The following is a 22,480-nucleotide window of genomic DNA, read 5'->3' as shown; positions in this document are numbered from 1 at the left end:
TACTGTTGCTTAGTGTAATGTTTTTGAGGTTTATTCGTGTGGTTTTGCATTTCTTTTTGTCTGAGTTGCAACTGCTGGGTCTCAGAAAACAGTGCCCCCAAATGAGCTGGGCACAGTGGCTCATGCTTATAATTCCAGCACTTTGGGAGGCCGAGGCGGGAGGAGCCTATGAAGACAGGCGTTCCAGAGAAGCAGCCTGGGCATCAAAATGAAACCACATCTTTTTTTTTTTTTTTTTTTTTTTTCAGACGGAGTCTCGGAGTCTCGCTCTGTCACCCAGGCTGGAATGCAGTGGAGCAATCTCGGCTCACTGCAAGCTCCGCCTACCGGGTTCACGCCATTCTCCTGCCTCAGCCTCCAGAGTAGCTGGGACTACACCACGCCCAGCTAATTTTTTCTATTTTTTAGTAGAGGTCGAGACCAGCCTGGCCAACATGGCGATACCCTATCTTTACTAAAAATACAAAAAAATTAGCTGGGCCTAGTGGCACACACCTTAGTCCCAGCTACTCTGGAAGCTGAGGCAGAAGAATCGCTTGAATCCAGGAGGCAGAGGTTACAGTGAGCCGAGATCGCACCACTGCACTCCAGCCTGGGTGTTAGAGTAAGACTCCATCTCAAAAAAAAAAAAAAAAAAAAAAAAAAAAAAAGAAAAAGAAAAAAAGAAAAGAAAATGAAAATAAACTCCAAAATGAAGTCCTCAGCAGCAGCTTCAGTAGCAAAAGTTTTTCTGGGACCTTTTCCTGCCCTCCTGTCGCTCAGTCCCATTGTCCCCAAGGCTAGCTATAAAAACTAGAATTTCTCTTCCCCAAAGGCAGGTCATAAAAACCAAAACCCTTTTGCCCAAAGCCAGCCATAAAACCTAAAAATATTACTTTAACTTTTCTTCCACCCTATCTGTATAAAAGCTGACCACAGGCCGGGCGTGGTGGCTCACGCCTGTAATCCCAGCACTTTGGGAGGCTGAGGCGGGAGGATCACTTGAGATCAGGAGTTCAAGACCAGCCTGACCAACATAGTGAAACCCCATCTCTACTAAAAATACAAAATTAGCCAGGAAATTAGCCAGGTGTGGTGGCATATGCCTGTAATCCCAGCTACTCAGGAGGCTGAGACAGGAGAATGGCTTGAACCCAGGAGGTGGAGGTTGCAGTGAGCTGAGATCTCGCCATTGCACTCCAGCCTGGGCATCAAGAGCGAAACTCTGTCTCAAAAAAAAAAAAAAAAAAAAAAATTAGCTGGGTGTGGTGGTGCACACTGATAGTCCCAGCTACTTGGGAGGCTGAAATGGGAGGATTGTTGAGCCGGGGATGTTGAGGCTGCAGTGAGCAGTGATCATGCCACTGCACTCCAACCTGGGGGACAAAGGGAGACCGCGTCTCAAAATAATACTAATAATCTGTCCTACCTTATTTGACTGTGAGTCATAAGACTCCCATTCCAGAGAGGGTCCTGCCCCATACCTCCACCAAAAAAAATACATACTCAAAGAGCCAAAAAAAAAAAAAAATCTAGACAGAAAGTCCTTCCTGGTTCTCCCCACTCAGTGTACTCGCATTAGATCATACCCTTTTCTTCCAGTCATATTTCTTTTTTTTCTTTTTTTTTTTTTGAGAAAGAGTCTCACTCTGTCACCCAGGCTGGAGTGCAGTGACCCAATCTCAGCTCACTGCAAGCTCCACCTCCTGGGTTCACTCCATTTTTGTGCCTCAGCCTCCCGAGTAGCTGGGACTACAGGCGCCTGCCACCATGCCTGGATAATTTTTTGTATTTTTAGTAAAGACAGGGTTTTACCATGTTGGCCAGGATGGTCTCGATCTCCTGACCTTGTGATCCGCCTGCCTTGGCCCCCCAAAGTGCTGGGATTACAGGCGTGAGCCACCATGCCCGGCCCCTCCAGTCATATTTCTATAGGGCTGTCCATACTTTATTAAACTAGACCAGGTGTGGTGGCTCACGCCTGTAATCCCAGCACTTTGGGAGGCCAACGTGGGTGGATTACTTGAGGTCAAGGGTTCAAGACCAGCCTGGGCAACATGGTGAAACCCTGTCTCTACTGAAAGTACAAAAATTAGCTGGGCATTGCGGTGGGCTCCTGTAATCCCAGCTACTAGGGAGGCTGAGGCAGGAGAATCACTTGAACTAGGGAGACAGAGGTTTCAGTGAGCCAAGATGGCGCCATTGCACTCTGGCCTGGATGATGGAGTGAGACTCCATCTCAAAACAACAACAACAACAACGAAAACTTTATTAAACTATACATAGAAATAGACAATTTCCTCTGTATCTTTGGGTCATCATTCTAAAGACTCTCATATACACGTTATGTATGAGAGTATAGAAATATAGATATATTTATATGCCTTGTCTTCTGTTAATCAACCAGCCTCATGTCAATAATTCTTCAACAAACCTTTAGGGGGTGAAGAGCCTTGGCCGTCTACATAATCCATTGTATGACCTTGGTTCGCTTATCCAGTCACTTGTTGATGGGCAAATTTGTTATATTCATTTCCCAATTGTTTTTATATTTTCTATTTCATTGATTTTCACTTAGATATTTATTTGAGTTCCTTCCTTTGGTTCTTTTTTTTTTTTTTTTTGGAGACGGAGTCTTGCTCCATCACCCAGGCTGAAGTGCAATGGTGTAATCTCGACTCACTGCAACCTCTGCCTCTTGTATTCAAGAGACTCTCCTGTCTCAGCCTCCTGTGTAGTTGGGACTACAGGCACCTGTGATCACGTCTGGCTAATTTTTGTATTTTTAGTAGAGACGGGGTTTTGCCATGTTGGTCAGGCTGGTCTTGAACTCCTGACCTCAGGTGATCCACCTGCCCCAGCATCTCAAAGTGCCAGCATTACAGGCATGAGCCACCGCGCCTGGCCCATTTGAGGACTTTCTTTTCATTTTTTTTCTTTTTGTTTTCTTTTTTTTTTTAGAGATAGGAACTTGCTCTGTCCCCCAGACTGGAGGGCTGGAGTATAGTAATGCAATCATGGCTTACTGCAGCCCTGAAATCCTAGCCTCAAGCGATCCTCCCCGCCTTGACCTCCCAAAGTGCGCATGCCACCGTGCCTGGCCTTTCTTCCTTTCTGACACATAAAGCTATAAATTTCCCTCTAAGTACTATGGTTAGCTGGATCTTGTATATCTTTAGATCCTGTGTTTTTATTTTTTATTTTTATCTCAAAATCTTTCCTAAATTCTCTTTTGAGTTTTTCTTTGACACGTGTCATCTGGAAGTCTGTTTTTTATTTTTTATTTTATTATTATTATTTTTTGAGATGGAGTCTCGCTCTGTCACCCAAGCTGGAGTGCAGTGGCCTCATCTCAGTTCACTGCAGCCTCCACCTCTCGTGTCAAGCGCTTCTCTTGCCTCAGCCTCCTGAGTAGCTGGGATTACAGGCATGCACCACCATGCCGAGCTAATTTTTGTATTTTTAGTAGAGACGGGGTGTCATGTTGGTCAAGGTGGTCTTGAACTTCTGACCTCGTGATCCGCCCGCCTCGGCCTCCCAAAGTGCTGGGATTACAAGTGTGAGGCACCACCCCTGGCCGGAAGTCTGTTTTTTAATTTCCACATACTTAGAGATTTACTAAATTTATGTATTTATTTATTTTATTTATTTTGAGACAGTCTCCCTCTGTGGCTTAATCTTGGCTCACTGCAACCTCCACCTTCTGGGCTCAAACGATCCTCCTGCCTCAGCCTCCCAAGTAGCTGGGACTACAGGCTCATGCCACTGCACCTGGCTAATTTTTGTAATTTTAATAGAGATGGGGTTTTGCCATTTAGGCCAGGCTGATCTCAAACTCCCAGGCTCAAGCAATCCACCCATCTTGGCTCCCAAAAGTGCTGGAATTACAGATGTAAACCACCGCGCCCGGCCAGTCCTTCTTTTGAATTTTTTTAATTTTTATTTTAGGCCAGGCATGGTGGCTCACACCTGTAATCTCAGCATTTTGGGAGGCTGAGGCAGGAGGATTGCTTGAGCCCAGGCATCCAAAACCAGCCTGGGCAACATAGTGAGACCCTGTCTCAATTTTTGTTTTTTTGAGTTGGAGTCTGGCTCTGTTGCCCAGGCTGGAGTGCAATGGTGTGATCTCAGCTCACTGCAACCTCCGTCTCCCTGGTTCAAGCAATTCTCCTGCCTCAGCCTCCCAAAGTAGCTGGGACTATAGGCACACACGCCACCACACCCAGCTGATTTTTTTGTATTTTTAGTAGAGACGGGGTTTCACTATGTTGGCCAGGCTGGTCTTAAACTCCTGACCTCAAATGATCCGCCTGCCTCAGCCTCCCAAAGTGCTGGGATTACAGATGTGAGCCACCATGCCTGGCCAATTTTTTTAAATTAAATTATTTTTAAAAAGAAAATGATTTTTAAATACATATAGAAACAGGGTCTCACTATGTTGCCCAGGCTGGTCTCAAACTCCTGAGCTAAAGCGATCCTCCCAGCTAGGCTTCCCAGAGTGCTGGGATTACAGCTGTGAGCCATGGTGCCCAACCTTAAACTTTCTTTATTAAGTTTGTTTTCAAAGACATTTAGAATTTATGATTCAGCTTCCCTTCTCTCCTCCCCATCCTCCTGGATCTTTCTATAAATGCTATATTGACATATAACTCATATGCCATACAAGTCACCCATTCAAAGTATACAAGTCAATGTTTTTTAGTATATTCACATGGTGCATCCATCGACACAATCTAATTTTAGAATATTTTTATCATCTCAAAAGGTAACCCCAGACCTTGGCTCACAGATGTAATCCCAGCACTTTGGGAGCCTGAGGTGGAAGGATTGATTGAGCCCAGGAGTTCAAGACCAGCCTGGCCAATATGGTGAAACCCCATCTCTACTAAAAATACAAAAATTAGCTGGGTGTGGTAGCGGTGCCTGTAATCCCAGCTCCTCAGGAGGCTGAGGCAGGAGAATCACTTGAACCCAGGAGGAGATATGTCATGTGGTTTTGATTTGCATTTCCCTAATGACATGGGTTGCCGTTTATATATCTTCTTTGCAGAAATGTTTATTGAAACTTTCTGCCCATTTTAAATTGGATTTTTAAAAGGTGTTATATAATCTTATCCATAAATATGTGTATAATTCTAAATGATATTTATTTTTTAATTTTTATTTTCAAGATGGAGTCTCACTATGCTGCCCAGGCTGGTCTCAAACTCCCGGGTTCAAACAGTCTTCCCACCTTAGCCTCCCAAGTAGCTAGGATTACAGGCATCTACCACCACGCCTGGCAGGCTCTCTTTTTAAACAAAACCTCATTACCATTATAACTCCTAAAAAATTTACAGTTCATATCATTGTATGATACAATGTTTGCAAAGTTTGTATGCAAAGGTTCCCCCCAACATTTTATAATGAATTTTTTCAGACATGCAGAAAAGTTAAGAGAATTATTCTATGAGTACCTCATATACCCTAACCAGATTCTATATAACATTTTACTCAACTTGCTTTATCACACATAGATCCATCTATCCACCCTCTATCCATCCATCACCATCTTCTTTTTTTCTTTTTTTTTTTTCTTTTTTTTTTTTTTGGAGTTTTTTTTTTAAATTTTTTTGCACACAAAACAATAAACATTTTCTAAAAATACATACAAACAAAAAGATGCGTATCAAACATATTAGGAAGGTTACACATGGGAAGTCGGGGAATAGAAATGGGGGGTGGGAGTTAAAATAAATGAGAGAGGGACTTTATATGGATCAGTGATAATAACTCAATCCTCTATTTGACAAAGAAGAGGGAGTAGGAAGAGGAAGAAAAAGAAAGTGGGATAAAGGATCAGAAAGGGAGGAAAATAGAAAAAATTAGAGTATGACTCCAGCGTAGACCTGTTTTGTTGTCACTGAGTTGGTTGGTTGGTTTGTCTGTTGTATTTTTCATGTTTCGCCAAGTTGGCCAGACTGGTCTCGAACTCCTAGCCCGAAGTGATCAACCCGCCTCGCCCCCCAGAGTGCCGGGACCACAGGCGTGAGCCACCACGTCCAGCCCCCACATTGCTTCTGGCCTCCGTGGTAGACCTCCCAGACGGAGCGGCCAGGCAGAGGAGCTCCTCACTTCTTCCCAGACACGGGGCGGCCGGGCAGAGGCGCTCCTCACTTCCCAGACGGGGCGGCCAGGCAGAGACGCTCCTCACTTCTTCCCAGACGGGGCGGCCGGGCAGAGGCGCTCCTCACTTCCCAGACGATGGGTGGCCGGGCAGAAGCGCTCCTCACCTCCCAGACGATGGGTGGCCAGGCAGAGGCGCTCCTCACCTCCCAGACGATGGGTGGCCGGGCAGAGGCGCTCCTCACCTCCCAGACGATGGGCGGCCGGGCAGAGACGCTCCCCACCTCCCAGACGGGGGCGGTGGCCGGGCAGGGGCTGCCAATCCCAGCACCCCTGGTAGGCCAAGGCAGGCGGCTGGGAGGCGGAGGCTGCCGCGAGCCCCAGACCACGCCACTGCGCTCCAGCCCGGGCAACACCGAGCACCGGGTGAGCGAGACTCCGTCTGCAGTCCCAGTACCTCGGGAGGCTGAGGCGGGCAGAGCACTCGGCGTCAGGAGCTGGCGACCAGCGTGGGCAACATGGCGGACGCGCGCCTGCAGGCAAAGGAGAAAAAGCCGGCAGCGGTGGCGCGCGGTGGCAGTCCCAGGTAGTCCGTGGCGCGGGCAGCAGTGAGCCGAGTAGATTGCAGCCTGGGCCACAGAGGGGAAAAAGAAGAAGAAAGAAGAAAGAAGAAAGAAGAAGAAGAAGACCATCTTCTTTTTTTCTTTTCTTCTTTTTTTTTTTTTTTGAGACGGAGTCTCACTCTGTTGCTAGGCTGGAGTGCAGTGGCGCGATCTCGGCTCACTGCAACCTCTGCCTCCTGGATTCAAGCGATTCTCCTGCCCCAGCCTCCCGAGTAGCTGGGATTACAGGCGCCCGCCACTATGCCCGGCTAATTTTTTGTATTTTTGGTAGAGACAGAGTTTCACCACGTTGGCCAGGCTGGTCTCAAAAACTCCTGACCTTGTGATTCGCCTGCCTCGGCCTCCCAAAGTGTTGGGATTACATGCGTGAGCCACCACACCTGGCCAAAACATATGGAACACTTCATGAATTTGCCTGTCATCCTTGTGCAGGGGCCATGCTAATCTTCTCTGCATCATTCCAGTTTTTAGTATATGTGCTGCTGAAGCGAGCACTATTTCTTTATTTTATTTTAATATTTTGTATTTTTTTAGAAACAGACAGAGTTTTGCTCTGTTGCCCAGGCTGGAGTGCAGTGGCCTGATTATGGTTCACGGCAGCGTTGAACTCCTGGGCACAAGCCAACCTCCTGCCTCAGCCTCCCTAGCAGCTGGAACTACAGATGTTTGCTACCACATTTGGCTTACTTTTTTATTTTTTGTAGAGACAGGGTCTCGCCATGTTGCCCAGGCTGGTCTTGAACTCCTGGGCTCAAGCAATCTTCCCACCTCGTCTCCCAAAGTGCTGGGATTACAGGCTCATGCCATCGCACCCAGCCATCATTTTATTTACTTATCCATTTGAAGTAAATTGTAAACACCAGTATTTGTCACCCCTAAACATTTCAGAAGTACATCATTAGCTAGAGTACAATATTTGTTTATGATTCTTTCCTTGTGGTAAGCTTTGTGGAAAGATTCTTTGTTTATATCGGTGAAATGCACAAATCTAAAATGTACAGTTGGCTGGGCACAGTGGCTCACACCAGTAATCCTGACATTTTGGGCGGCTAGGGCAGGAGCATTGCTTGAGCCCAGGGATTCGAGATCAGCCTGGGCAACATAAGGAGACCCCCCTCTTTACAAATATATATATTTTTAATTAGCTGGGCATGGTGGTGCACACTTGTGGTCCCAGCTACCTGGGAGGCTGGGGTGGGAGGATCACTTGAGTCCCAGAGGTTGAGCCTGCAATGAGCTGTGATCACACCACTGCACTCCAGCCTGGGCAATAGAGTGAGATCCTGTCTCAATAAAAACAAAAATAAAAAGAGAATTTAATAAAATAAAATATATAGCCAATGAGTTCTAACAAATGCACAGAGCTGTGTGACCTAGGATATGGAATATATCCATCACTCCAGAAAGTTGCTTTAGACATGCAAACATTTAAACTTAGTTTGAGTCATGCTAATAACCGGTTTTACAGCATTTTATTCAATTAATAATATAGAGGGTTTAATTCATCACTTCATGGTTTGTCCTGAAGCTTGCTAACCCATTACATCAGAAAGCCAACCCAGCTAATTTGAAAGTGGATGAGTCAGGCTGGGCGCGGTGGCTCACGCCTGTAATCCCAGCACTTTGGGAGGCCGACGCAGGTGGATCACAAGGTCAGGAGATCGAGACCATCCTGGCTAACGTGGTGAAACCCTGTCTCTACTAAAAATACAAAAAAATTAGCCAGGCGAGGTGGCGGGTGCCTGTAGTCCCAGCTACTCGGGAGGCTGAGACAGGAGAATGGCGTGAACCTGGGAGGCGGAGTTTGCAGTGAGCCGAGATGGTGCCACTACACTCCAGCCTGGGCAACAGAGCAGGACTCCGTCTCAAAAAAAAAAAAAAGTTGATGAGTCAGTGTCTGGTGAATAAGTCAACACAAGAGTGAATAAAGAATAGATGGATGAATGAAAATGTAAAGAAATCAGCCAGGGGCAGTGGATCACGCCTGTAATCCCAGCACTTTGGAAGGCCAAGGTGGGCGGATCACAAGTCAAGAAATCGAGACTATCCTGGCCAACATGGTGAAACCCTGTTTCTACTAAAAATACAAAAATTAGCTGGGCTTGGTGGCACACGCCTGTAGCCCCAGCTACTCAGGAGGCTGAGGCAGGAGAATCACTTGAACCCACGAGGCAGAGGTTGCAGTGAGCCGAGATCGCATCACTGCACTCCAGCCTGGCGACAGAGCAAGACTCCATCTCAAAAAAAAAAAAAAAAAAAAATAGAAGGAAAGAAAGAAAAAAAAGAAAGAAATCAATGAATGGGCCAGGCATGGGGGCCCACACCTGTAATCCCAGCACTTTGGGAGGCGGATTGAACCACCTGAGGTCAGGAGTTCAAGACCAGCCTGGCCAACATGGCAAAACCCTGTCTCTACTAAAAATACAAAAATTAGCCGGGCGTGTGGTGGGTGCTTGTAATTCCAGCTACTCGGGAGGCTGAGGCAGGAGAATTGCTTGAACTGGGGAGGTGGAGGTTGCAGTGACCTGAGACCGCACCATTGCACTCCAGCCCGGGTGACAAGAGCAAAACTCTGTCTCAAAAAAAAAACAAAAATAAAAAGAAGAAATCAATGAATGATGAAATCAGCAAAAGAGTGATTTGATGAAAGCATGGTTGGGTGGACAGATGGAGAGATGAAAAGATAAATGAATGGATAACTTTCCAGCTTGAGTTGGAAAAGGGTTGGAAAAAAATAGATAATGAAGAGATGAATGGATAATTGGATAGAAAGAGACGGAAAAGTGATGAATTGCTGAATGGAGGGATGAATGGGCATATGGAGGACAAATGGATGAGTGTGATGGAAAGCAGAGAATTACATGGACAAATGGAGGGATGAATAAATGAATGGATGGACGAAAGTTAGACTTTGTAAGGATGGCTGAATGAATAGACAGATAGACTGGTATATGGTTAGATGTTTGGATGGATGGAGAAGATGATGGATGGTCAGATGGGGTGATGGATAAAAGGTTGAATGAAAGAATGGATGGACAAACAGCTGGATAGAGCTAGACAGACTGGTGAGTAGATGAACAGTTACATGTTTGGATGAATGGGTGAACATATGGTTGGTTGGATGTTTGGAGAGATTGACAATGAGATGATGGGTGCAGAGGTAAATGGATGGGTAGATGGATAAAGGGTTGGATGAAAGGATGGTTGAACAATCAGCTCAATGGATGGATTGATGAGGTCTAGATGGTTGGATGTTTGGTTGATGGATGGTTGGATGGACTTTTGGAGAGATTGATGGATGTTGGGATACATGAGTGGAGAGATGGATGCATGGATAGATGGAACGACAGGCTGTATAGTGGTTAAGTGTGCAGATCTTTGGGAGCCAAGCTGGATTTGAATCCTCCTTCTGCCTTTTATGCACTGTGTAATTTGGGCAATTTGTTTTATTTTCCTTTGTTTCCTCATCTGTTACAGAAGGATGATAATAATTGTTTCTACCTCTTGGGGTTGCTGTGAGAAGTGAATGAGCCCTAAATCAGTGCTTGGGGCATAATCAGGTTTACGATGATGGGAGGATGGATGGTCAGATGACTGGAAGAATGAGGGATAGATGAAGTGCATGACTGAACCAAGGAAGGGAAGAGTAGCGGGGAAGCAGATGGAGACACACACTCATGAGATGCCCTCAGACATTTTATTAGGGGCTTAGAAAGGAGTCCTAGGGGATCATTCTGTTTTCCCATGAGTTATGGCCCCAGGAATAGATTAGATCTGGACATAGGACAAGGTGACATCACCCTGGATTTCCACTGTGTCCACCCTCTGGAAGGCCGAGAGGCGATGGGCGAAGTCAAAGAGGTGCTGGCCATTGGCGTAAACCTTGAATCGATCCAAGCCACAGCGAATGGACAGCTGCAGGGAGAGGGGCGGGCGTGAGGCCAGGGCCAGGACTGAGGCCCTGGAAGGAAGTGGGAAAAGAGAGCTCAGACTCACATCAAAGAACTGCCCAGGACCAAATGGGTTGTGGGTGATCTTCCTCTCCTCGGATCCCCACGAGCCATTCAAAAGGCTGTTCCGGACCACGGTACCGTCGCCCATGCGGGGATTAATGTGCAGAGCTATGTCCCCTGAGGAGCCGACTTTGAAGTTGATGGCAAAGCTGGGGACAGAGAGGGAGGGGGGAGTCAGATGGAGTCCAGTGGGGAGGGGCCTTTGGGCTGGACCTCTGAGTCCATAAAGGAGGAGGGGACAGAGGGTCTAGACTGTTGGGTCTGAGGGAGGAGGGGGCTGGGGGTTCCCACCTAGTCTACGTTATACCTCTTGCCTGTGGGGGGCACATAGCCCTTGATGATGATGGTTCTTCGAGCTGTGAGCCCTCCTTGCAGCCTCCCGAAATATGGCACAGGCTGTGGGAAGAGAACGGGGGGTCCCATTCTCTCTCAGCTTAGCAGAGCCAGATGTGGGAAGAAATTTTATTTTTCTTTTCTTTTCTTTCCTTTCTTTTTTTCTTATAAGAGATGGGGTCTTACTCTGTCACCCAGGCTGGAGTGCAGTGGCATGATCAAGTCTCACTGCAGCCTCAAACTGCTGGGCTCAAGCAATCCTCCCATCTCAGCCTCCCAAAGTGCTGGGATTACAGGCATGAGCCACCATGCCCAGACTTGCAGGAACAAAGGAATAAATTTTGGTTTTTTTAGGCAGAGTCTCCCTCTGTTGCCCAGGCTGGAGTTACCCAGGCACAATCTCAGCTCACTGCAACCTCTGCCTCCCAGGTTCAAGCGATTCTCCTGCCTCAGCCTCCCTAGTAGCTAGGATTACAGGTGTGCGCCACCACACCTGGCTAACTTTTGTCATTTTAGTAGAGACAGGGATTCATCATGTTGACCAGGCTGGTCTGGACCTCCTGACCTCAAGTGATCCACCTGCCTTGAACTCCCAAAGGGCTGGGATTATAGGCATGAGCCACCGAGTCCAGCTAAGAACAAATTTTCTTTTTCTTTTTCTGTTTTTTTTTGAGACGGAGTCTCACTCTGTCGCCAGGCTGGAGTGCTGTGGCGCTATCCTGGCTCACTGCAACCTCCGACTCCCTGGTTCAAGTGATTCTCCTGCCTCAGCTTCCTGAGTAGCTGGGATTACAGGCACGCACCACCATGCCCGGCTAATTTTTGTATTTTTAGTAGAGGCAGAGTTTCACTATGCTGGACAGCATGGTCTCGATCTCCTGACCTCGTGATCCGTCCGCCTTGGCATCCCAAAGTGCTGGGATTACAGGGGTGAGCCACCACGTCCGGCTCAAGAACAAATTTTCTGAGAGGCCCCACTCCTCCTGGAAAACATCCCCAACCCCTTCCGCTCCCTAAACCTGACCACGAACTCTATCTACCCTCCCCCTACCTCCCACTCCAAACACCCTCAGCCCACTCTCTTTCTGGCTGTCTCAGGTTCCCCGGGGATCCGTGCCCCCTCCCCACCCATCCATCTGTTTCCCCAAGCCATACCGGGTTGAAGGTTGGGGGTCCTTCCATGGTCTGTGAAGTGAGGAAGAAGCGATATTATTCTCCAAGAGTCAACAGATATCTATGACACACCCATTAGACTCCGGCGTTTCTCTAGGTGCTGGGTTAGTACACCTGGGGCTGCAACCCCTCTTAGCTCCCCCTACCCCAATTCTCACCATTCCCACTCCCCACCCAGGGGCCTCCCAGCCCTCCCACTCACGGGCAGGCTGCTCAGCTGTTGATGGCAATGTCCGGGACCCTGAATGATAGACAGAAGGCAGGAAGGGTGAGAGGGGCTGAGGGACCCCCACTAGGGGGGAAGACCCTTATCCATCAGCAAGTACTTACAGGGTAAGGTGGCATCATCGGGGGTCCCTGTGGGCACAGAAAGAGAAAGCGGTTATGAGAGGGTCCCCAGATTTGGGACTGAAAGATGTTGAGGGTCCCTGCCCTGGGGTGGCCCACCACCACCACCACTGTGCCAGGGAACTCTGGCATCAAAGGGTGGCACCCCAATCACAGATTCACGGAGAGGGGCACCCCATGTTCGGGGATTGCTGATGCCCAGTGAGTCACCTCAAAGCTTTAGGACAATGCTTGGTCCATTTCATTCTCTGTGCCCTTCCCTGTGCTGTCTTCCTGCTGTCCCGGGGCCCTCACTCGCTGATCTTGATCTCAGTTTCTGCCTCTGTCTCTGTGTCTCTGTCTCTCTCTCTGTCTTGGCCACACCTCAGTGCAGGGGCTTCCTTCTGCCAAACACCTTTATTTATTTTATTTTATTTATTTGAGACGGAATTTCGCTCTTGTTGCCCAGGCTGCCGTGCAGTGGCACGATCTCTGCTCACCTCAACCTCCGCCTCCCAGGTTCAAGCGATTCTCCTGCCTCAGCCAGCCGAGTAGCTGGGATTACAAGCATGTGCCACCATGCCCAGCTACTTTTGTATTTTTAGTAGAGACGGGGTTTCTCCATGTTGGTCAGGCTGGTCTCAAACTCCCGACCTCAGGTGATCTGCTCGCCTCAGCCTCCCAAGTCTAACACCTTTAACTTTTACTCTCTCTCTTTCTCTCTGTTACCTCGTCTTTTCTCCTCCTTGTAATTAACTCCTTTCTGCCTTGACTTCTATTCTCAGCCAGCTATTCCGAAGGCCTTTTAAAAGTAGCTTTATATAGCTGGGCGTGGTGGCAGGTGCCTGTAATCACAGCTACTTGGGAGGCTGAGGAAGGAGAATTGCTTAAACCTGGGAGGCAGAAGGTGCAGTGAGCTGAGATCACGCGACTGCATTCCAACCTGGGCCACAGAGCCAGACTCCATCTAAAAAACAAACAAACAAACAAAACAAAAAATGTAGCTTTATAAGCCAGGCACTGTGGCTCACGCCTATAATCTCAGGACTTTGGGAGGCTGAGGTGGGTGGATCACCTGAGGTCAGGACTTCAAGACCAGCCTGGACAACATAGGAAAATTCCTCCCCTCTGTCTTTACAAAAAATTTAAAAATTAGCTGGGGATGGTGGTGCGTGCCTGTAGTCCCAGCTACTCAGGAGGCTGAGGTGGGAGGATCGATTGAACCCAGGAAGTCAAGAATGCAGTAAACTGTGATTGCACCACCACACTCCAGCCTGGGTGACAGAGCCAGACCCTGCCTCAAAAATAATAATAATAATAATAAAATTAAATAAAATTGAGAAACTCAATTTAATTGTATGTTATTTATTTTTAATGATGGTGTTAAGCAACCTCTTGGGAATTCGTTCACGATCGTGTGTTCTTTGCCTTTCCTTATCCTCACTTCCTGACTCACCTTACACACTTCCTCCTACTCCAGGAAGCACTGCCTTCCTGACCCATGACTAGTCAAGCCCTTCCTTTAGGCTCCCAAACCTCCTACATACTCCATATCCCAGCCCCGACCCCTGTGCCTGTGCCCTCCCTATCACAGCCCTGACCATTTCTGGGCTGTCACTCTCTGATGCCATGTCTGTGAGCCCAGTGAGGTGAGGGCCCAGAGATATCTCAGTCATTCCTGTCTCCAGCCCTGCCTAGCCCAGGGCCTGACCCCTCTGCCTGCCTCCACCCACCCCCTATCCTGTCCCTGATCCCTCTGCCTGGGCCCAAACCCAACTGCAACCCTTCAGCCTGGCCCTCCCCATCCTGGCCCTGATCCCTTGCAGTGATGGGTCTGTCTTCCCAGTGGGCTCCCTTGATCATCACGGGGCTCTTGGCATCACTCAGCAGAGGGAGATACTTGGGAAATAAATGAATGTGGAACGCAGCTGGGCACCATGGCTCACACCTGTAATCCCAGCACTCTGGGAGACTGTAGCCAGTGGATCACTTGAGGCCAGGAGTTCAAGACCAGCCTGGCCAACATGGGGAAACCCTGTCTCTACTAAAAATACAAAAATTAGCCAAATGTGATGGTGGGTGCCTGTAATCCCAGCTACTTGGGAGGCTGAGGCAGGAGAATCGCTTAAAACTGGGAGGCGGAGGTTGCAGTGAGCCAGAATCACGCCACTGTACTCCAGCCTGGGCGACAGAGCAAGACTCCATCTCAAAAAGAAAAAATAGACCAGCTGCGGTGGCTCACGCCTGTAATCCCAGCACTTTGGGAAGTCGAGGCGGGTGGATCATGAGGTCAGGAGATCGAGACCATCCTGGCTAACACAGTGAAACTCTGTCTCTATTAAAAATACAAAAAAATTAGCCGGGCGTGGTGGCGGGCACCTGTAGTCCCAGCTACTCGGGAGGCTGAGGCAGGAGAATTGCGTGAACCCGGGAGGCGGAGCTTGCAGTGAGCTGAGATTGCGCCACTGCACTCCAGCCTGGGCAATAGAGCGAGACTCCGTCTCAGAAAAAAAAAAAAAGGAAAAGAAAAAGAAGAAAAAAAAGAATGTGGAACTGAATTTAGAAAGGAAGGACGCAAGAAGGGATGGGACCCTCACACCTGGCACTGGGTGGGCTGGCCTCCGATGAAGTTGATTGATTGAAGTTGCAGATCCCCATCCACCTGCAGGTGGGTGACCACCTGTAGGGGAAGCCGGTGCCCGTACTCATAGAAGGGATTTCCATTTACCACCACCTGGAGGGCAGAGATGGGGGGTCAGGAGTCAGCACCTATGATCCTGGGAAGGTACAAACAGGAAGTAAGGGCAGGGCGCCGTGGCTCACGCCTCTAATCCCAGCACTTTGGGAGGCTGAGGTGGGTGGATCATTTGAGATCAGAAGGTCGAGACCAGCCTGGCCAACATAGTGAAACCCCATCTCTACTAAAAATACAAAAATTAGCCAGGCATGGTGGCGGGTGCCTGTAATCCCAGATACTTGGGAGGCTGGGGCAGGAGAATCGCCTGAACCCGGGAGGTGGAGGTTGCAGTGAGCAGAGATCACGCTGCTGCACTCCAGCCTGGGTGACAGAGCAAGACTCTGCCTCAAAAAAAAAAAAAAAAAAAAGCAAGGAACAGGGATCTTTTTCACTGGGAGTCATTAGTCTTGGGGATGAGCTGGGACAGCCTCAGCATCAGGAACCTTGGAGTCCACAGCTCAGAGGTCAAGCTAAGGTCAAAAGTCAGCTCACTGGCTGGGCACAGTGGCTCATGCCTGTAATCCCAGCACTTTAGGAGGCCAAGGTGGGGGGATCATTTGAGATCAAGAGTTCGAGACCAGCTTGAGCAACATAGCAAGACCCCGTCTTTACAAAAATATACAAAAATTAGCCGGGCGTGGTGGTGTGCACCTAGAGTCCCAGCTAGTCCGGAGGCTGATGTGAGAGGATCACCTGAGCCCGGGGAGGCTGAGGCCGTAGTGAGCTGTTTGCATCACTGCACTCCAGCCTGGGCAACAGAGCGAGACCCAGTCTCAAGGGGAAAAAAAAAGTACACGTTCTGCAAAAAACACAAAGTGGTAGGAGGAAATACACATGAAATGTATTACAAGGCTCTCAGCAGTAGGGTAATGGGACTAAGGAAAAGCGCTAAAAGAGGATTTTTTAAAATAGGCAGGAAACAAGGAAAAAGAAAAGTTGACATAAAAAGTGGGGATGGAAAAAGGAAATAAATGAAGGAGGGAAGGAGAGAGAAGGAAGAGAGGAGGGAAGTGGGGAAGGAAGGAGGGAAGGAAAGAGGAGAGAACAGAGAAAGAGGAAGGAAAAAGAGGAAAAAGAAGGAAGGGGCTGGGTGCGGTGGCTCGCGCCTGTAATTCCAGCACTTTGGGAGGCCGAAGAGGGCAGAACACCTGAGGTCGGGAGTTCGAGGCCAGCCTGGGCAACATGATGAAACCCCATCTCTACTCAAAATACAAAAATTAGCTGAGCATGGTGGCACGCGCCTGTAATCCCAGCTACTCGGGAGGCTGAGGCAGGAGAATCTCTTGAACCCAGCAGGCAGAGGTTGCAGTAGCTGAGATCATGCCACTGTACTCCAGCCTGGGCAACAGAGTGAAACTCCATCTCAAAAAAAAAAAAAAAAAAAATATAGAAAGAAAGAAAGAAAGAAAAGGAAGGCAGGAGGGAAGGAAAGAAGGAGCCGAGATGGCGCCACTGCACTCCAGCTCAGGAAACAAGAGAGAAAGCAGGCAGACCTTGTAGTGCTCAGCCAGGACTATGAAGACCAGCTCGAAGGCGGCGCCCTTTTTGAAGGGCATGCTCCTCTTCCTCTCCTCGCTGCCCCACTTCCCACCCTGCAACGTGTTGAAGACCACCTTGTCCCAGCCGTCAAACCGCGGATTGAAGTGAAAGGCGATGTCTGAGCCCGGGTCCTGCCCCACCACAAAGTTCACGAAGAACCTGGGGGGACACGAAGAGCTCGTTCCCCTGGTGCCACCTCCCAGTGCCTGGGGGCCCCCTCCAGGAAGCCCTCTCCCCGCCACCCTGTCCCAGGGCTCCCTGGCCCGTACCTCAGCACCAGCTCTGAGGGGCAGCCTTGGCACTGTGGGCCACAGCGTGGAGGGGACCTGAGTTCTGAGGGGGGCAGACTCCCACCACCACACCTTCGCCTCACAGCCTTTCCTTCCTTTTTTTTTTTTTTTTTTTTTTGAGATAGAGTCTTGCTCTGTCGCCCAGGCTGGACTGGAGTTGGAGTGTCGTGATCTCAGCTCACTGCAACCTCCGCCTCCTGGACTCCAGTGATTCTCCTGCCTCAGCCTCCCGAGTAGCTGGGATTACAGGCGTGCACCACCATGTCCGGCTAATTTTTGTATTTTTAGTAGAGACAGGGTTTCACCATGTTGGCCAGGCTGATCTCAAACTCCTGACCTCAGGTGATACACCTGCCTCGGCTTCCCAAAGTGCTGGGATTACAGGTGTGAGCCACCGTGCCTGACCTTTTTTTCTTTTTTTGAGACAGGGTCTCACGTTCTCGCCCTGTCCCCCAGGCTGGAGTGCAGTGGCCACGATGGTGGCTCACTGCAGCCTCAACCTCCTGGGTCAACTGATTCTCCTGCCTCAACCTCCCTAGTAGCTGGGACTACAGGCACATGCCACTATGCCTGGCTTTTTTTTTTTTTGTAGAGACAGGGTCTCACTATGTTGCCCAGGCTGGTCTCAAACTCCCGGGCTCAAGCAATCCTACCACCTCGGCCTCCCAAAGTGCTGGGATGACAGGCGTGAGCCACCACGCCCGGCCAGGCCGCCCTATTTAAAGGGACAATTTAAAGGGAACCTCTGTCTGCACACACACTCCCCAGCTCCCTTCCCTCCTCATTTTCTTCATAGCGCTTAATACCATCTGACATCTTACATATTCTACATTTTTTTTTTTTTTTTTTTGAGACAGAGTCTCACTCTTGTTGCCCAGGCTGGAGTGCAATGGCACGATCTTGGCTCACTGAAACCTCCACCTCCCAGGTTCAAGTGATTCTCCTGCCTCAGCCTCCTGAGTAGCTGGGATTACAGGCATGCACCACAATGCCCTGGTAATTTTGTATTTTTAGTAGAGACGGGGTTTCTCCATTTTGGTCAGGCTGGTCTCGAACTCCCGATCTCAGGTGATCCACCTGCCTAGGCCTCCCAAAGTGCTGGGATTACAGGCCTGAGCCACCGCGCCTGGCCTGGACTTATTTTTTATGTTTCCCCTACTAGGACGTCAGCTCCACGAGGGCAGGGGTCTCTGTCCTGTTCACTCCTCCATCCCTAGTGCCAGGACACAGAGTGGGCACTCAATGAAGAAGTAAACAATAAATAAATAAACAACAGGCTGGGCAGAGTGGCTCACAACAATGCCTGATCCTCCCAGCACTTTCGGAGGCCAAGGCTAGAGGATAGCTTGAGCCCAGGAGTTCAAGACCAGCCTGGGCAACATAACAAGACTTTGTCTCTACAAAACAAATAATAATAATAAATAAAAAATAAAAATTAAATTAGTTGGGCATGGTGGCACATGCCTGTAGTCCCATCTGCTTGGAAAGATGAGGTAGGAGGATCACTTGAGCCCAGGAGTTGGAGGCCGACGTGAGCTATAATATTGTGCCACTGCACTCCAGCTTGGGCAATAGAGCAAGACCCTATCTCTAAGGAAAAAAAGTCCTGTGAGGCCAATTATTATCAACGTGTTAAGGCCCTTTTTAAAAGCTAAGACTGGGCCAGGCGCAGTGGCTGTAATCCCAGCACTTTGGGAGGCCGAGATGGGCGGATCACTTGAAGTCAGCCTGACCAACATGGTGAAACCCCATCTCTACTACAAATACAAAAATTAGCCAGTGTGCTGGCACATGCCTGTAATCCCAGCTACTCAAGAGGCTGAGACAGGAGAATCGCTTGAACCTGGGAGACAGAGGTTGCAGTGAGCCAAGATCATGCCACTGCACTCCAGCCTGGGTGACAAGAGCAAAACTCTATCTCAAAAACAAAAAACAAAAAACAGAAAAGAAAAGAAAAGAAAATGAAGCACAGAGAGGTATAGTCACTTTCACCCTTTCACCAACACAGAGCTGGGGAGTGGCAGAGCTGGGATTTTAACTCGGGGACCCGGCTCTGAGCCTGTGATCTGAATTCCTGCCATCGCACCCATCAGCTTCAGTCTAATGTCCAACTCAGGGGCTGCATCTCAAGGTGAGCCCTCCCTGAACCTTCTGGTCCCCACGTGCCCACTCCTGATCTGTCCCAGGCTCGCCTCTGGCTATTGGGTGGGGCAGAAAAAGAGTCCCCTCTCCACCAGGGTGGGGTAAGAGCAGAAAGCCCCCAACAGCCAGGCCCAGAGCACCCTGTTGGAAGTCCCCTGCCAGCCCGGCCTGGCTTGGGGAGGGTCTTACCGCTTCATGTGCTCGCTGGCCACTCCTTGGATGTAAACAGACATTCCCACGTTGAGCCCGCCCGGGATGGGCTTGTAGTAAGGCAGCGTCTGGAGAAGAGACCTGGTGAGGGGACTCACAAGCCATCTGCGTCTGCCTGTTGCAGCCTTTACCCCTCCCAGAAAACCCCCCAGTCCCTTAAGCAGGGGAGAGGAAACCATGGGGGAGGGCCAGGTTGAAGATGAGGAGGGCCAACAGTTAGACGTGGACACAGAGGTGTCCTGAGGTCAGGGTAGGAGTAAATCGAGGGTCGGGGTCAGCTTTGGGTAAATCAGACCACAGAGTCAGATGGGGCCCCCCAGGATCAGAGTGGGGAAAATTGGTGTGAGGGCTTATGGACGGAGCTGTGGGCGGGGCGGGGCCTGAGCTGGCGTCTCACCGGGTTGTAGGTGGGCTGGTAGCCCGGTGCGGGGACATAGGCCATCGCTCGAGGCTGCGCTAGTGGCTGGTCCTGTGAGAAGAGCTGCAGGAGTGGGAGATGGTGGCAGATGGCAGGCGGTGGTGGCTCTTATACCCAGGGTAGGGGCGTGGCTGGCAGGGGAGGGTCCACAGGGCTCCTCTTCTGGGACTCTCAGGCTGTCGGCTTCTCCTAGAGTGCACCCTAGTCTCGCTTCCCTTGCCAGCTTCCCTGGTGACCAGCCAGGACCCAAATCACCTGGGTCCCCTCCCCTAGGCCCTCCTGCAAAGAGGAAGTGCTCATGAACTTTGGCCCTGCCAGGGCCTTATCAGAGCCCATAAAACCCTGCCCAGACTTCTGTTGGCAGAGGGAGGGTGAGACCAGGCAGGGCAGGGCAGGGCTGCAGGAGTGATCCAGGACAGGTGGGCAGCGGAGGAGAACGCGGAGGAAGTGTGAATTCCTGCCTCTCCCAGCAACTGTGAAGGGACCTACGTTGATTGCGTGCCCACTACACGTCTTTACCATGTACGTTGTATTGTAGAGAGAGTGGTTTAGATTACTAGTGTGTGGAGCCAGAGGTTCTGGGTTCAAATCCTGCCTTTGCCACTTCTCAGCTGTCTGATCATGGGTCAGTGAATTACCCTCAATTTGCCCATGTGCTCATCTGTAAAATGGGAATAGTAGTAGTATCGGCTGGATGCAGTGGCTCATGCCTGTAATCCCAGCACTTTGGTTGGCCGAGGTGGGTGGATCACCTGAGGGCAGGAGTTCGAGACCAGCCTGGCAAAATCTCAGTCTCTACTAAAAATACAAAAATTAGCCAGGCATGGTGGTGGGTGCCTATAATCCCAGCTACTTGGAGGCTAAGGCAGGAGAATCACTTGAACCTGAGTGGTGGAGAGTGCAGTGAGCCGAGGTCACGCCACTGCACTACAGCCTGGATGACAGAGGGAGACTTTGTTTAAAAAAAAAAAAAATTCATAAGAGAGGAAACAAGTATTGAATAGCTATCAAAATATTTTAAAAATGAATTTGTGATCCAGTAATGCCTGTATGTTATTAATCTGCCAAATAAGAAGATCTAGCTGTGGGTCCAACAGCTACTCAGAAAAAAAAAACAAAAAAAAAAAACAAACAGTAGTATCAACCTTGGGCTGGGTGTGGTGGCTCGTGCCTACAACCCCAGCAATTTGGGAAACTGAAGCAGGAGGACTGCTTGAGCCCAGGAGTTCAAGACCAGCCTGGGCAACATAGTGAAACCCCATCTCTACAAAAATAAAATAAAAATTAGCTGGGCATGGTAGCACACATCTGTATTCCTAGCTACTCGGAGGCTGAGGCAGGAGGATCGCTTGAACCCAGGAGTTCAAGGTTACAGCAAGCTATGATCATGCCACTGCACTCCAGCCTGGGTGACAGACTAAGACCCTCTCTCTAAAAATAACAACAATAATAGTCATAATAATAATCATAATAGTATCAACTTCATAGAGTCCTTGATCATTAAGATAATAAATGCTCAGAACAGGACTTGGCATACAGAAGTCATTACCTTAATGCTTGGTCTCTTGCAGTTATTCCAGAGATAAATCCAAAAGATTGGGATGATATACGGATAAAAAAACCCAAAGTTTTTGTTGGTTTTGTTTGTTCATTTTTGAGACACAGTCTTGATCTATCACCCAGGCTGCAGTGCAGTGGCACCATCTCAACTCACTGCAACCTCCACCTCCCAGGTTCAAGGGATTCTCCTGCCTCAGACTTCTGAATAGGTGGGATTACAAGCGTGCCCGGCTAATTTTTGTATTTTTAGTAGAGACCAGGTTTTGCCATGTTGGCCAGGCTGGTCTCAAACTCCTGACCTCAAGTGATCCTCCTGCCTCAACCTCCCGAAGTGCTGGAATTACAGGCATGAGCCAGTGCACCCGGCCAGAAACTCCGAAGTTTTTTGGTTTTGTTTTTTCTTTTTTTGAGACAGAGTCTCACTCTGTCACCCAGGCTGGAATGCAGCAGCCTGATCTCAGCTCACTGCAACCTCGCCTCCTGGGTTCAAGGATTCTCCTGCCTCAGCCTCCCGAGTAGCTGGGACTAGAGGCACCTGCCACCACACCCGGCTAATTTTTGTATTTTTAGTAGAGACGGGGTTTCACCATGTTGACTAGGCTGGTCGCGAACTCCTGAGCTCAGGCGATCCACCTGCCTCAGCCTCCTAAAGTGCTGGGATTGCAGGTGTGAGCAACCGTGCCCAGCACTCCAAAGTTTTAAAGAAATGAGGCTCAAGATTTGGTAACAAGGGAATCCCAGCCAGATGCCAGCACCAGATCCCATGTGCTGTGCAGTGAGAGGTGCCAGGCAGGGCACGATCACCACCCTCAACCCCAGGGCAGGCAGGGAGACCGGGAAGCCTTGCAACCCAGAGGGAGCCCAGCGACTTTTGGTCACTCCCTCCGCCCCTGGCTTCCTTGTGGCCCTCGCCTGCCCGCTGCCAGTCGGAATGGCCATCACCTCCATGCCACCCATTCCCATGCATCCAACCTCTAGCCCCAGCCTTCAGGACTGCGGTCTCTGGAGCCCCCAGGTGCATCCCAGCCCCT

The 22,480-nt window shown here is 49.5% G+C and overlaps 1 protein-coding gene and 1 non-coding gene across 2 annotated transcripts; both read right to left on the bottom strand.

Moving 5' to 3' along the window:
- Window positions 1-7,094: 7,094 nt before the first annotated feature.
- LOC115837471 lies at window positions 7,095-7,202 on the bottom strand. Its single transcript, XR_004032503.1, has one exon. It is a non-coding gene; the product is annotated as a U6 spliceosomal RNA (small nuclear RNA).
- Window positions 7,203-10,382: 3,180 nt separating this feature from the next.
- On the bottom strand, window positions 10,383-20,555 carry LGALS4 (galectin 4). Its single transcript, XM_030822216.1, has 10 exons — window positions 19,869-20,555; window positions 19,451-19,539; window positions 16,784-16,988; window positions 15,153-15,287; window positions 12,557-12,583; window positions 12,429-12,467; window positions 12,209-12,238; window positions 11,028-11,116; window positions 10,704-10,869; window positions 10,383-10,622 (listed from the first exon to the last, which is right to left on the bottom strand). Exons 1-10 carry the CDS (start codon window positions 19,911-19,913, stop codon window positions 10,476-10,478), a joined length of 972 nt encoding a protein of 323 aa, XP_030678076.1. The 5' UTR covers window positions 19,914-20,555; the 3' UTR covers window positions 10,383-10,475.
- Window positions 20,556-22,480: the final 1,925 nt, after the last annotated feature.

This window comes from Nomascus leucogenys, chromosome 11, assembly GCF_006542625.1.
Source record: "Nomascus leucogenys isolate Asia chromosome 11, Asia_NLE_v1, whole genome shotgun sequence".
Taxonomy (NCBI): Eukaryota; Metazoa; Chordata; class Mammalia; order Primates; family Hylobatidae; genus Nomascus; species Nomascus leucogenys.
Note: the sequence above shows the minus strand (reverse complement) of the source record. Positions and strands in the feature narration are given on the sequence as shown.

Coding starts and splice junctions, on each gene's coding strand:
- LGALS4 (XM_030822216.1), bottom strand. CDS start 19,913: ATGGCCTATGTCCCCGCACCGGGCTACCAGCCCACCTACAACCCG. Junction 16,989..19,450: donor GCCAGCGAGCACATGAAGCG/GTAAGACCCTCC, acceptor GTGTCCCCCCAG/GTTCTTCGTGAACTTTGTGG. Junction 10,623..10,703: donor GTCCTGGGCAGTTCTTTGAT/GTGAGTCTGAGC, acceptor CTCTCCCTGCAG/CTGTCCATTCGCTGTGGCTT.